Source organism: Podarcis filfolensis (genome assembly GCF_964270895.1).
Source record: "Podarcis filfolensis genome assembly, chromosome: 10".
Classification (NCBI taxonomy): Eukaryota; Metazoa; Chordata; class Lepidosauria; order Squamata; family Lacertidae; genus Podarcis; species Podarcis filfolensis.
Window position 1 is genome coordinate 32,545,588 of NC_139612.1, and position 15,633 is coordinate 32,561,220.

The window sequence follows — 15,633 nt, forward strand, 5'->3', positions numbered from 1 at the left end:
TCCCCATTTCCCATTGTGTCATTTCCACTTACCAAAAGCAATGTGGATTATGATCCTGTCTGCATGTGAATGGATGCAAGTCAGATATAAGTCATGGTGTGGAACAGGGGGAAACAATGTGCTGCCCACCAGATGGTGTTGGACTGCAGTTTACATCATTCCTGACCATTAAGCCATGCTGACTAGGGCTGATGGGAGTGGGCACCCAACATCTGGGAGGCTTCCACATCAAGCACATCTGGTCTGTACAGTAAGGAGTGGGGAAACACTGACCAGAACATTTCCCCCATTGCTTATGTGAGATGCAGCTTTTGAGACTTGGTTTTTATCAAAGATTCTAAAATCTTGCTGAGAAGACCTCTTTCTGTCTTCTAGAACTTATTACTTATTCCAAGAATGGATGCCGCGCCAACTTTCTTTATAGCAGTCTAAATATAATCTTTGAGTGGCAAAAGCATAATATGCGAGAGAGCCATCAAGATCCCAAGCATCCGTGTTACTTCTGTAGCTGTGATGCTGATTGTGGTGTTTTAATATTTTGGCACCAAGGCCAGCTGAACTGATTGGAACTGGAGGCAGCCATATTAAATATCATTTCATTGTCTCCCAATGGATGCTGTTGACTTCTTGAAGTCGGAAGAGAACATGCAAGACAGTAGCAAGCACAGGGGGTAGTGTGGCAAGGCCGCTATTCACCAACAGTTTTTCTCCAGTTTTTTCACACAGTTCTGCACATAACTGACCTCTGCTTTAGGGAAGATCTAACTACATAACATTGTATTGTGTTGTAAACCATGGGTGCCACAAGTCACAGCAGGAGAGTCTGTGGGCCTTCCTTTGATGTTTACTCAGGCATGCACATTGTATGGGTTTGCCTCTATAGACTGTAGGCCTATACCCACTTACATGGGTGTAAGCCATTTAAACTCTAGGGGCCTTTTTAGAGAACTGTGCTTTGAAGAAGACAGGGCTGCGTGCCTATGTACTATAGCACGGATGCCCAACAGGTTGATAGTGATCTACTGGTCAATCCCCGGGAGGTTTTGGTAGATCGTGGTCAATCGCTAGCTCCTCCATCAGCCCCTGCCCCCTCACCCCGCCCTCTAGATCGCTAGAATGGAAGAAGGAGCTCTTACTGCTAGGCTGACTGTTTCATTAGTGATCTCTTGGTGAGATACTTTTTTCATTTATTCTTTTCCTCTTCTCTCTCCCCCCCCCCCCAGTGGGATTCAGGTCAAAGCTCAACAACTTTGACCTGAAACCCTCCCCCCCAAAGGGGTAGATCACTGCCATGTTTTAATTGTGTGAGTAGATTGCAGTCTCTTGGAATTTGACCATCCCTGTACTATAGCAAGCACTCAAGTGGTACAACTTCATAATTTTGGGTTTGCTTTGTGGTGCGCTCCTTTCAAGACTGATCCCTATTGGTGTAGATTTTTAGGGAGCAGAGTGTGCAACAGACCAGAATGGTCTATTGTTGCATATGGCAGTCAACCACATTAATGGTTTGCATATTGGCCTTGTTTACACAATAACCATGGTTTAAAGGTAAGCATGTAGCATGCTGGGAGAAAAATCACAGTTGCCACTATTAAGAGCTAATCCATGGTTTGGCTCAGTGTTAAATCTGATCATGGGCTTAAGGTTTGGCTCCCACAAACAAACCATGAGTACTAAACCAAAAACAAACCTTGGTTATGGCTCATGGATTGTTTGGAGATAGAGAGCAGAGAGAAACCATGAGCCTGGGTTCAGACACAACTCTAAGCCAAACCATAGCTTAGATCCCAGCAGCACAGCATAAGTGGGAAGGGCACAAAGTGGACATAGCTTTGACCCTGAGTACCAGCATTCCACATGTTCTTCTTTAAACCATGGTTATGCTTAACTGAGGCTTCAAGTGACATGGGAACTGAGCCGCTGATTGTCATATAGCCCTGCTTTGGGGTGAATAGCAGCAGTGTTTGAGGTGCATTAGCTTATAGGCTGACAAATTCTATATGCTCTGTGAGGCACTTTGAAAAACTTTGGCTGACAGGAACAGCCTACAGAAGCAATGAAGGCTGCAACCCACACCCTCTAGATGAAGAAATGGCTGTTTCATTTTGGTGATTCATACAGGAAGACAGCTGAAATGTTTTATGCTGAACGCAGCTTCAGCATCTACATTGTGTAAGAAGTATGAACAGCTTTAATATACTTACTGCATTTTGAAAATAGAAATACTGGCCTGGAGCAGTCATGGATGGGCTTCAGGAATACTAATTGTTTGTGTACATGAATAAGCTTATAAATGGTTATTTCTGAGGGCTTATTTTGCTCATCAGTGCCAGTATAAGAAAGGGTGGGTGAATTATTATATTACCTACACAGCCTGCTAATGTGTTCAGGGTTTGATGGAAAGTGCCTTTAACTTGCCATGAACTCCTTTCCTACTGAGCCACCTCTACATTTAAAGTAGGCAAAGAGCCATTACACTAATCCACTGTGCCATCATATCTCTGGAAAACACATGTAAGCAATTGCATTGAATATTCATATTTGATGCAAGATGTATTAAAATCTGTGTATTTGGCACCATATACAGCTACAGTTTTGGATTGGTGGCACTTTCAGCTTTGTTATTTTTAATTGTGCAAGTTTGTTATTTCAGTAAAGCCATCTATGCTGCTCATATTGGGATTTGGAGGGAGGGGAGGGCAGAGGGAGACAGAGAGACCTAACAGATTTGGACCTTTTCACTTTGTAATCCATGTAAAATGGCAGAAAACATAATGACCAGTCATTTCATTTGTTTTGTTTTCCAATCAGATCCGATTGTATGCAAGACCTGATGCCATCAGAAGAGGATCTGGGGATTATGCTCTAAACATTACTCGGAGACTAGTTGAGTTTTATGAAGACTACTTCAAAGTGCCCTATTCCCTGCCAAAATTAGGTAAGCTTGTTGAGAGGAATTGAAAGATCAGAGTACGGAAGGCTAAAAATAATGGTTTAGATCCTAATATAAGTTAACTTAAGGAAATAAATTTTCCCCATTCCCCACCATAGCCACACCTCTGGCGGGTCAAGAGTCAGGTCTGAACAATGTGGGATGGGATATGCAAGGTTAATTGCCTAAAATTGGGTGGATAAAATTGGCCTGATTTTGTAGGGTTCTCCCCTTTACACTCTCCCATATTTCTTAGGAGGGTCCCTGATTCTCGAGAGAGTTTTTCTGGGGGCAGAGTTGGATGTAGGAGGGAAGACAGGAAACTTTGCTTTTGTGAACTTCCTTGAGTTTACTTATCTTACTATCCAAGCCAATGAGTGCTACATTCGCTTTTTTAAAAAGTTGAATGAGCTGGGTAGTCTACCTGTAGTCTTGTCTTAAACAACAATCAAATGGTATGGACCAATCAGGAACATTGCACTTAGTTGTTCAGAGAAAGAAAGCATGTATATGTGTTTGTGCACATGCTCAGAATACCGGGTCTCCCTTCCATTTGAGCTATGTTTCATTGGCGCCTCTTCTATATAACTTTCCACTCCTTAATCATGATAAATACTTTCCTGTAACTCTGCTTATTGAAGTGAATGACTCTAACCTTACTTTGCATATACCTAAAAGTATATGCGCTCTTCCTTTGTTCTGTTAGTACTCTACTCTCGTACGCTGGAATATTTCAAACTGTGTTATTATATGTACCGTCTTTAGAAACACATGGGACCAAGATCCAGAAAACACAGTACTCAGCAGCTTTCTTTGTGATCGCAAGTGTTTTCTGATTTCCAACCACAGGTGTTCCTCCCTGGAATTCAGGTGCTTCTTCATTAAAGCACTAGCCTGCTGAGTAGCATCATTCTTAGCCTTGCAACTAATGGTGTGGCAGGAGATACATTAATTTATACTGTTCCAAGTGGGCACTTTATGCATTTTTAATAAGTCTGAAATTGTATTTCTTTCCCCCCTCTCTTAATTGTTTTGTTGCACGCAGTACTGTGTTAAAGTCAAAGTAGCTAACATGAGATTGGACTAACTCCAGCTTATTGCTTTGCCTTTTCATGCCTGTCTGCAATTTGTCTTGCATAAGTGTTTGTCATGAAAATATGATGCAAGTCGTTGACCTGTGGGGTGGCGGAGTCTTTGCAAAATAAGCTTTTGATCTCGAGAAGGTAAAAGGAAAACACAGTATCTTTCTTAATGGGCAGAAAGGAAAGAATTGTTCACTTAAGTAGTCTGAACATGGTAGTAGATAAAGAGTGGGTAATCTTGAAAATGTAATTTTCTATATATCTTTCAGTAAAGTGTGGTCTCTCATTTCAATGTATTTTCTAGACATGATGGATAGTACACAAGCTAACTTACAGACCACATTATATTTAATAGATGGTGCTGTTGGTAGCTGGTGGAAGTGTTATTTTCTCCCATTCTGGTTGCAGTTTTATTCTTTCTAATGGATCAGCTTGGCAGTTAGCTCTGGCCCTTATTTTCTTTATGTTGAGGTGGCATCTGTAGCTGAAAACACCTTTTACTGTTTCTTATATGAGTCTGGTGCACCAGCTCCTACTTCTCTCTAGTCACAGTTCTTTGTGCCTAGATAACATCTAGGTTAGAGTACTGCTGCCTTTGCCAATCTGGTATTGTCCAGATGTTTGGACTGCAACTTCAATCAAACCCTATCAAGACAGCTGTGCCGGATGGGGCCGATGAGAGTAGTAATCCAAAACACCTAGAGGGCACCATACCTTGGAAACTACATCTGGTTCAGGAAACCTGGAGCTAGATGATTAACTAAGGCTGGTCAATCAGAAGACACATCCTTAGTTTAAAAATAAAAATCATTGGATTCCTTTTTGTTTCTAGGTACAATTCAAAGTTCTGGATTTAACTTTTGAACCCCTATATGACCCTTAGAGCTGGGTATCTGAAGACCTTCTCCAGGATTGTTAGAGCAGGCATGACCAAACTTGGCCCTCCAGATGTTTTGGGACTACAGTTCCCATCATCCCTGACCACTGGTCCTGTTAGCTAGGGATGATGGGAGTTGTAGTCCCAGAACATCTGGAGGACCAAGTTTGGCCATGCCTGGTGTAGAGGGATGGGAATTCAACAAATCTGAAGATAGCAATAATGATTGTTTGTGGGAGTAGCTTGACAGACTGACATCTTTCAGTGATAGTTCTGCGCAGTCAACACTTCTTGCTGTAATACTCCTGTTTTGCTGAATAAATAACATGAGAAGTAGCAATGGGGTTTGTACCCACACTTTCGAAGTTTATTTCCACATTTATTTCAGTAAAGTACTTTACTTTTGTACTGCTGGCACAGTAATTACAGTGAAGATAAAACTACTGCTGTTTCTGTCTGGTTTGTGCCTGAGCGAAGAAAAACAGAGGCCTTCCCATTTTTCCACATAGAAAATGCTGCCTTTGAAATGGATATTTAACCACTCCTGATTCTAAACCATCCACACTGTTTCTTTGCAAGACTCTCTGTAAAGCATTCCTGGCAATAAGTTCCTCTGGCAATAAGTTGATAATAACCCACTGTTTATTAAGAAATAAGTGGAGAAAGAAGTACTGTTAATTAAGCCCAAATATATCAGTAGGTATATAACAGAGACGGGGAACCTGTGTTCCTGCAGATGCTGTTCGACTCCCAACTCCTATTAGCCCCAGCCAGCATGGTCCAGTGGTCAGGAATTATAGCTGTCATACAGCAATATCTGGAGATGAACAGGTTGCCTACCTCTGGTAAAGCAGGACACTAATAGTAATGTACAGATTTTGTACTCATATGAGGGAAAACCCCACTACTGCTATTACTACTATTTCTTCTTCTTCTTCTTCTTCTTCTTCTTCTTCTTCTTCTTCTTCTTCTTCTTCTTCTTCTTCTTCTTCCTCCTCTTCTTCCTCTTCTTCCTCTTCCTCTTCTTCCTCTTCCTCTTCTTCCTCTTCCTCTTCCTCTTCCTCTTCCTCTACTATACTTCCAGAACCCCTTGAAAGTTGGTATGTCCTAGTGACCAGTTGGTATGTCCTAGTGACCAGAGTACTTTAGTCCTGTTAACTTGCTATGAATAACTACCATCAGTATTTATTTGTATTTGGTATATTTGTTCTGGTTATTTCAGGTTGTTGCAGAGCATCTTGGGATGTTTCTACCTGTCACTGTGCACTTACTTTAAATTCTCTCGCCTTGCAAACACTGCACTTGTCAACAGATCCTTTGCGTGTTCTTGGTCTTTTTTGTAGTCCTTGGAGGAATGCAGCTGTAACTTAAAAGTTTGCATAGTTTGTTTGTTTGCTTCCATAAACTGGACATGTTTAAAGTAACTGCACATGAGATTTATGTGGCACTTCACACACCTGCTGTCAGTCATTGTAAGTGTGTAAATTGTGTGCTCCACTTGTCCAATGTATCTGTTAACCAAAACCGTATATGAGAATTCACTAAAATTAATAGCAGATAAATATAACTCTGGAATTCTCCAGTGTGAGGTGTGCCTTGCATTTTTATTTTTTTTAAAACCATTGTTGTTCTAGATGCAGGGTTAAGATAAACAATCTAAAATGGCAACTAGTTATTTCTGTAAATATTTATGTGGAAGAAATTGCCACGAGCTTTACCGAGATAGTGTTTGCTTGTAATGATAAGCCAGACTTTCTGGCTTATCGTGATTTTATTGTGAAAGAGCAGCATGCTGTTGGATGCTGCTAGGTCACTCCTGCTTCAGTCTTCCCCTAGTGCGAATGGAATAAACAATCAGCACATCAACAATTAACCGCGGCTTAAGGTTGTCTCTTGATTGTGGCTTGTTAAGAAGCATCAGCAAACCGTGTTCTGAAGTACAGACACATAGAGAAGCCAGACTTCCTGATCTGTTTACTCTGCTTATGCCTGGGGCTGTGTAAATGCAACCAGTGTGTTCAAACATATTGTGTGTGCCTGTTTTAGTGGTGTATAAATAATGTTTCAAAATAAATAAATAATGTTCTGTTAATTGAATCGTGCGTACTGAAATTATCCATGGATGAAATATATCCATGTGATATGTATTGAAATTCATGAAATCTCGACCCAGAAATGATTTAGGTCAGGTAAAAAAATAAAGCAGATAGATAGATTGTCCATTTCACTTAAGAGAAATAGGTAATTGGGGAATATTAAGCTCTTTTTGAGATTCATACACACATTTTCTCAAGATTACTGTATAATGTTAGAAGGAACTGACTTTTTTTTAAAAAAAAAAATAATAACAGCCTTATTTGGCGTTCTTAAACTAGGATTTAGTAGATGGGGGCAGGAAGAGAGAATTTTCTAGAATTTACATGAAAATGAATGAAAACATGCAGGAAATATGTTTCTCAAATTATTATAGTGAAGTTAAGCGCAGACTACAGATTTTCTAATGTAGTGACATAAGAGACTGAAGCTATGCTTCAGGCACTCTGTTGTTTATGAGTTGTTTTGTCATTAACTCACTTTTAATAGCCTCTTCTTAAGTAAGTAAGTAAGTAAGTAAGTAAGTAAGTAAATAAATAAATAAATAAATAAATGTTTTCTTCCCCCATGGTACACACCACTGCACATGCTCCCCCAGAACCCTTCCTTGGTCCCTGCCAGGTCCTGTCCTCTTCTCCCCAAATGGAATTTAGGCTTGAAGGAAGCCTTTTGTACATGCGTGTACATGTTTGCATGGCTGTGTATGTGCAACTGTGGAGCAGGCAAATGTGCCCATGGGTCCAAAAAGTTGGCAAACTCTGTCCTACTATTTTCAGACTTCTTCCTCTCCCCCTGAGCTTTGCAAATCTTTGTTGAGCACATTATGTGAAAGTAAGAACTATGAGCCAGTGACAAGAATAACATAAAACCTCTTAGAATAAACCCTGGAGTAGTTATTAAGTTATAACGTCGAACCAGACGCATTTTGTGCAGTGTCAAAAAATTGGTGGCAGTGTGAAATAAGTTTTTGTGCAGTTGGGCATATGAGATTTAATAAGGAGCTATGTAGTTTCTTAAAAAAATAGATAGATGAGAAAAGATAAAAAGAAATAGAAAATGAAGATGAATACTGGTTCATTTGAAATCTTCATAAGCTTATATAAATAGTATATTATGGCTCTAACTACTTGACTAGTCAAGCCATTTATGGACTTTGGCATTTATTGAACTCTGTTTTAACAGTGTATGTAAGTATGCAGCTGTTACATACCAGCACAAAGCAAACACAAAACTGAATATTACACAGTTGTGCCATGGTACCTCCTTTCACATTGTGCTGAGTATGTTTCAATTTATTTGTTTCATGCTGATCAGACTGTCAACACCTGGGATTGAGTGTTTTGAGTTGTTATGTTTGCAAGCCTCTGAAGAAAATCCCTTAAAGCACAACTGCTGTCTTGCCGTGGCCATATTTTTGGTCCTCTGCTCACATATTTTAATCTACAGAAGCACTGATGCCCTGGGATCCCATTTGATGAGTGGTGGCATATTGTGATAGATGCAGATGTTCAGTTTCTGAATCAACTGAGAGTTTGTTTCTGTTGACGGACTTCAAGGTGACACTTGTGTAGGTGAGATGCTCAGCAACAGCACTGTGAAGCTTAGCTGCCAGAAGAAGGACCGTGAGCACTGTGACATTTCTGTGTGGATCAGATAATGCAAGAAAGTGAAACAAATGGAACAGTGTCATCATCTGTGAACATCACTTCTACTCCTAGAGTAGGGAATTTCCCCTACTCTAATGAAAGTTCGGTCAGATCAAGTTTTGCAAATAGCACCTTGTGAACTTCCTCCTGGTTTACTGAAGGTTTCAAAAGGCTTCCCTTTGAGCAGCAGATCAGAATCAACTTCAAAACGTTTATTCAAGAACTCAACAAGAGAGTCAACCACTTCATTACAGAGAGCACCAATGTCTCTTCTATCAGATACACATATGGTTGTATTCCTTGTTTGTGTGCTTTCTCCTCAGCTGAATTCCTTTCAGCATCATAGTTCCATATGCCTGTGTAATAGCTTAATCCTTGAAAGCATTGACGCACCCACCAAATGCTGTGCTTTCAATGCCAAGCGTTTTGATTCTGTTGATGTAGTCAGCTAGGATTCACCCTGAGTATCATAAAGAAGCTATATTTTTCCATGGAGTCAAGAGAAGGCATGCAGGGAGCTTCAGCAAACTATGCAACAATGAGCTTATGAACGTTAGAAATTACAAAGACTTTCTCTCTTATCCCCCTTTTTCTCATCAGTTCTTTCAGATAGTATATACAAAACATTGTTACAATCCACTTAAGATCTTATTGTCAAAGGGCGAGGTAAGAGAAGTTATGAGAGGCTAGAGAGTTTTCCAGTTTTGACAGATTTCCAGGTTCCTAGAAGGAATTTGGGGTGTGTTTCTCCGGGGAACCTGCCATTATGCACAAGTAAATTTGCATTCAGAAGGGGCGCAGAGGGGAACTGCCGTAGATCCTGAGGAACATGCATGATAAGAAGTTCATAGAGAACTCGGGACACAAGCCCATGACACTGACCAATAGATGGACTGCTCTGCACAAATTCAGGTGGTGCATTTTGTAGTGCGACCAGCCACTATTTACGCAAAGTATTTTCTTTTAAGTTTTCAAAAGGTGGGGAGGAGACAGGAGCTCTAGGGCCCAACAGCTCAGGAGTTGATCCCAATGGATGACAACTGAGGAGCTGCAAAAATTGTGTGGGGATGCTGTGTGAACCAAGTTAGAAATGTTTGAAATTTTGAAATGTATGAATTTTTCAAGTCTTTATAGCTCCTGTTCTTATTCAGTAGTTTTGTCCTACTTTCAGCCACCAGTGATGTCATCATGCTTGTACATTCATCCTACTAGACAGAGTAGATTGTGGGTTAATTTGGCTGCTTATTTGATTTTCCCTTCCTGGAAATCTTGTTGACATTTCAGGGCTCAATTTGGGTTATGGACTCAGGACAAAGATCTTGCAAATTCTTAAGACAGCTACTGGATAAGGTTACACTTAAAGTAATACAGTATTGAACTGCAGGGTGCTTTTATGGGATATCTAGAGTATTCTGCTGAGCTAGGTTCTCACAATTTGCATAGAGATGCATTGACATTTTATTTAATTATCTTGGGTTAGATTATATTTGTCTAGCTAGATTCAGTATCCATTTAGGAGGATTGAATAAATTCAAACACAAGATGGATGAAGTACTTTGGGAAAGTGTAAGCTGAGGTTTATATTCTGCTATTTGACACATGACTGAAAACATACATTGTTGTTTTACATGGAGTGTCTATAATCTCTTGGGAATGCTTTATTTGTTTCTAGATTGGGCAAATGCCTAAATTCAAATATGACTAATTTTATCATCTGAAAGTATCTGACCTTAAAATTCTATTACCCTGCTATGTTATGAGTTCTCTTGCTTGATTTAGGAGAGTAACCTTTCTTGTAAAGTTGCCAATACTTGTTTTTTTGTCAATTTACCACCACCATTCTTCTGTAGTGACTTCTGATAGTCAGATATTGAGGGGAAATAATAATCTTGGCTGTAAAGCCCAGTTCATGGAAAGGCAAAAGTTTAGTGCTAAGCATAGTAATAGTGACAAAATTTGATTGAGTTTGCACATTTATTTTTATTTTTGTTCATTAAATTTGTATACCACCCTCCACCCAAAGATGTCAGAGTGGTTCAAACTATAAAAATACAAAATAAAAACACAAAATGCATAATAAAAACAAGAACCAGAACAAAACAAAACAAAACAATACCCACTCCAACACATTTAAAAGGACATAGAATGTTAATTAGCCCAAGGCCTGGTTGAAGAGTAACGTTTTTGCCTGGTGCCTAAAGATGTATAATGATGGCACCCGGTGAGCATCCCACAAATGGGGAGCCACTGCAGAAAAGGCCTTCTCTCGTGTTGCTATCCTCTGGACCTCTCATGGAGGAGGCACACCTAGAAGGGTCTCTCTAGGGAGAGGCCTTCCTTGAGGTATTGCAGCCCTGTACTGTTTTAAGGCTTTATAGGTCAAAAGCAGCAGTTCGAATTGGGTCCAGAAACTAATTGGCAGCCAGTGCAGTTGGGCACTCTGCACCACTGAGACTACCTGAGCCTCAAGTGACAGCAAAGGACCCCCAAACTACATACCCACTCCTTCAGAGGCAGTGTAATCTCATCAGCAGCAGGCAGCCTCTCATCCATCCAATCTAGGGAACCACCCACTAACAGTGCCCCAGCCTTATCTGGATTGAGCTTCAGTTTGTTGGTTCTCCTTAAGTCCATTATTTTGGCAAGACAATAATGGTCCAGCACATCCACTGCCTCACCTGCAGATCTAAAGGAGAAGTTGAGCTGTGTGTCATCAGCATTTTGATGACAACGTACTCCAAATGACCCCACTTGGTGGTTTCATGTAGATGTTAAACAGCACAGGGGATAAAATCAAACCCAACCCTGATGAACCCCACATTGAAGGTTCAACAGGGCTGTAGAACACTCTCTAAGCATCCCCTGGAAACGTCCACCCAAGTCATCAATGTATTTTTTTTTTTTAGTTTATCAAAACATGTCTGTATCCTAGCACATTTTAAAGTGTCTTTCGAAGTACTTGATAAGCTGTTGGCTTTCTATTTTTAGGAATTTTGTTTCATATTATAAGTAAATATATCACATCCCACTAGTATACTGTAACTGCCTACGGATACGTGCTTTCATGAAGATTTACTAAACAAATACGTGCCCTGATTTACAGTGGATACATTTACATATATTATCAAACTTCTGTCAGTAGGGTTGGTTTCTAGATGTTATAGTTTTGCCTAGGGAGGGACCCTGTGTGAGTTACATAAAGTTTACCTTTATTAAGGAAAAATTCAAATGATCTAGACTCATATCTATACAAAAAAGGGCTGGGGGTGGGGGCTAAGGACGTTGAATGGAATACTTATTTTCTGTAATTTCTAGATGTTTTTGTTTGGCTCTAGGATTGGCAATTGTAATTGAAGAGGACATATGTATGCATTTTTATTTCCTTTGTTAAGAATACTGTACTGGAGCTGAAAAAAAATGCCCTTGAATGCCTGGTGTTGCTTAAAATCTTGCTTGGGGTAATATTAATTATTAGTGCAAAACTAAATATATTAAAATGGCCCAGATGGGGTATTTTTATAAATATGAAATAATAGAATTGTTTCATTCTGTTTCCCTGTAAATTGGCAATTCTCTGGAATGTCAGAATTACAAATTTATAAACACTCTCCAAAGACTTCCATAATATAGTTGATGGTTTAGTTATCTTTTCATTTGTTATGTAAGTATTCTTATGTTCGTTTGTTTTTGTATGAAAATGTGCTTGAATTCACTCAGCACACCAGAGCATATAATTAAGCATACTTAAGCCAACTGATTCAGTGGTCTTAACTATGCATAATTTCTGTGCTGGATTGTGACCCATCTGTTTAGCCAGTTAGCAAAATAATTAAGTAAATATGCAATAAGAATATAATACGGTTTACAGTTTGCTGTGGTGGAACGCTCTTGTTTTTCATATAAACATAGACACAGGGTGTGTTCACATGTCACACTGAACCATGGCTTAATGTGATGAATAAAAGTTAGGATGATCCCAGGTGAGCCACAGGTTCACATGTTCTTCCTTCCCTCTTCTCCTGCAGACAGCAGGAAGACATCAACAGCTTTTACTTTTTCCTAATATTGTTGTGTTGAACTGTGGATCATAAACCCATAAACCACAAACACCGGTCAGTTTCAACACAAGCCAGCTTCAGACCATGAGTTATGAGTTTGTTAAACTACCTTGAATTTGTTAAACCATGACACCGATTTTCTTTTTCTACAAAAGTAGAAACCACTGAAGCCCACTTTGTGGTCATGCAGGACAAATGGAGAAGGGAAAGATGTGAACCCAGAGCTCTCTAAGCTTCTTCCAGTCAGTGCCCATCATATTAAACCATATTTTAGCATAATGTGATAGAGTGGTCTTGGGTATTCAGCTACACAAGGGTTAGGGTTTCAGGAAATTCAAGACCCCTTCTCATTTTCTGTAATGCTCAAAAAGGAATATGTTGATGCTTCAGACTTCACAGGTGCACAAAATGTCACCATCTTTAGCATCCCTCCATGAAGTAGAGAAGGAGATGCACAATTCACTTTGGATATTGTGGAAAATATGAAAGTGTCAGTTGTGAAGCCATTGTACTCCCTTTTCCTCCATATTTCTTTTAATACACAAAACTGTTTATTGTTACTATAACTAACACATTATACTATGCAAGTATGCACAGCTATATAGCACAGTATAGCTATATGTTTTATGTCCCTTTACATTATGGGAGAAATTGTGCCTTACAGTAATTTGATAATGTGATTCTAGGACAGAAAATTGGTTAAGGGGGGAAAACAGGAAAAATTACTAAGGCATCCTTAACTGCAAGAGGGTTTGCTTGCTTGCTTGCTTGCTTGCTTGCTTGATAAATAAATAAATAAATAAATAAATAAATAAATAAGCAAGCAAGCTTGTGTTTAGATAGGCTTTTGCCAGGAGGTGGTACTTATGATATTAGTTTACAATTTTATAAATGGTATATTGAACACAAACAGGGAATCTCCTCTTTCTCAAAATACAAATATCATTAGTCATAATTAATGGGCAGCAGATTTTATGCAGCAGAGTATCTTGTTACATAGTTAGCACAATTAACTTGAACAATCTATTCTATGGGGGACTTATGAGGGCAGTTTTCAAATGGGCTTATTAAGGGGTCAGAGAAGTTGTAAAGGTGCCTTGTCCGAAGTCAGTTCATTCATCTCTCCCATTGTTGTCCACTGTGGCTGGGAGCAGACCTACAAGTTCTCAACCCTGCTACCCGAGACTCTAACTAAAGATGTTGCCGATTTATGAATTTTTAGAGAAATAGTTTAACAGGTATATATAGCACTCCATTATAAGGATGCTATCAGCCTGGTTAAAGTTGGGTGCTCCTGAAGTTCATAGAAGTTCATACCACTAACTTAGCCATACAGTGACCTGCCCAACTGTAATTGCAGCTGTATCAGAAGGCACGTCTGATGAGTTTTAGCTGTTTCCTGGCCATAGCTTTGTGTTAGTGCTTATATTATCTCTCTAGATATAATAAATCACATGTCTTTATTATTCTGGCGTTTGATATGGGACCTGCTGAATGCAGAACATGTTCTCTCCTATTGAACCACAGGACCCTTACACTATCACCCTATTCAGAGAAACTGGTGGTGTTTAGATGCACGCTAAAGATTGTCAAGGAAAGCAACACCTTTCACAAATCCCTGTTACAGATTATACAAGTGAACAGTGGGTTGGGAAGCTATATAATACCTGTTGTGTTTATGTGTGTTATATATAGTTGATCTTCTTCTGGCCGTGGCTTGCGGTAAAGGCTAAATTAGCTTTTGATCCAAACTAGTATCATAGACCGTATTGTAATTCGTCCTTCCAAATATTTGTAGAAACTGTGAGGAAGCTTTTAAGTGATGCAAATATTTGAACTGCGAGCCAAATGTTAACAACACTGCAAAAAAATAAGGATGCTATCTTCAAAGGATGCTCAGGAAGTGCTTTAAATTAGTTGAATATAAAAATGGACAAAGAGTCTCCTTTTCACTTTGGATACAGCTGAGTGAAAATCCAAATCCAAAAGAATTTAATCCTTCCATATTATTTATCAGTCTAGTTTGAAAGCCTTTCTTCAGTCTAAATAACATGCATTTGTAACAATAGCAGTATCCTGAAATGGGAGAAAAATCAAACAATAATAGTCAGGATTTCTTATATAAAAGTTATTTTTGTGGTGCAAGGATCAAAGTACCTGAGATGAATTAAACCATGATAAAGTTTCGCAGATAACACAAATGCTGTTAGTTTTCTTTTGCCTTGAAAGGCTGCACTGCCTACATACTTATCTAGCGAACGTGCTCCTGGATAAAATTAATCCATATACCAGGCAGTTTTCAAAGCTGCATTCTCAATGGGCATTATGCCAGTAAATAAACTTATCGGTTCACCCTTTGTAAGTTGATTTGCCAGTTACACTGAAAAGCTTTATTGAGTCTTCTTTTTCCAGTACTCCTCCTCCAATATGTGACATAATAGCTCCGTTCAGACACTAAACCCTGGATTGTTCTGACCATAGTTTAGAACATTGACTTGAGCTTTCAAATGATTAGGCAAACCATAGCTGCTTAGATGCTTTCATCTTTCATTGCTCAGCATTCCATCATCAACATTCAGCAGCCTCTGGTGATGAAAGACAGCTGTAACTGTGATATGTGGATTATGATATCACACCATAGTTGGTGGAGATCATAGTTTACAAACCCATTTTAAACCATATTTTCTGTCTGCAAACCTAGCAGGTCGAAAGCACACCAGTGGAAGTAGATAAATAGACACCACTGTGGCGGGAAGGTAAAAGGCGTTTCCATGTGCTCTGGTGTTCCGTGATGCCAGAAACGGTTTAGTCATGCTGGCCACATGACCAGCTGTCTGTGGACAAAGGCCAACTCCCTCGGCCTGAAAGCGAGATGAGCGTTGCAACCCCATAGTTGCCTTTGACTGGACTTAACCATCCAGGGGTTCTTTACCTTTAAACCATA

At 39.5% G+C, this 15,633-nt stretch overlaps 1 protein-coding gene across 2 annotated transcripts in view; it reads left to right on the forward strand.

Annotated features, from left to right (window-relative positions):
• Positions 1 to 15,633, forward strand: part of TRHDE (thyrotropin releasing hormone degrading enzyme) — a 203,791-nt gene that overhangs the window by 48,215 nt on the left and 139,943 nt on the right. For both annotated transcript variants that reach the window (XM_083574427.1, XM_083574428.1), the window contains exon 3: positions 2,812 to 2,938. In XM_083574427.1, coding sequence (XP_083430553.1) covers positions 2,812 to 2,938 — 127 coding nt within the window. The remainder of the gene's footprint in view (positions 1 to 2,811; positions 2,939 to 15,633) is intronic.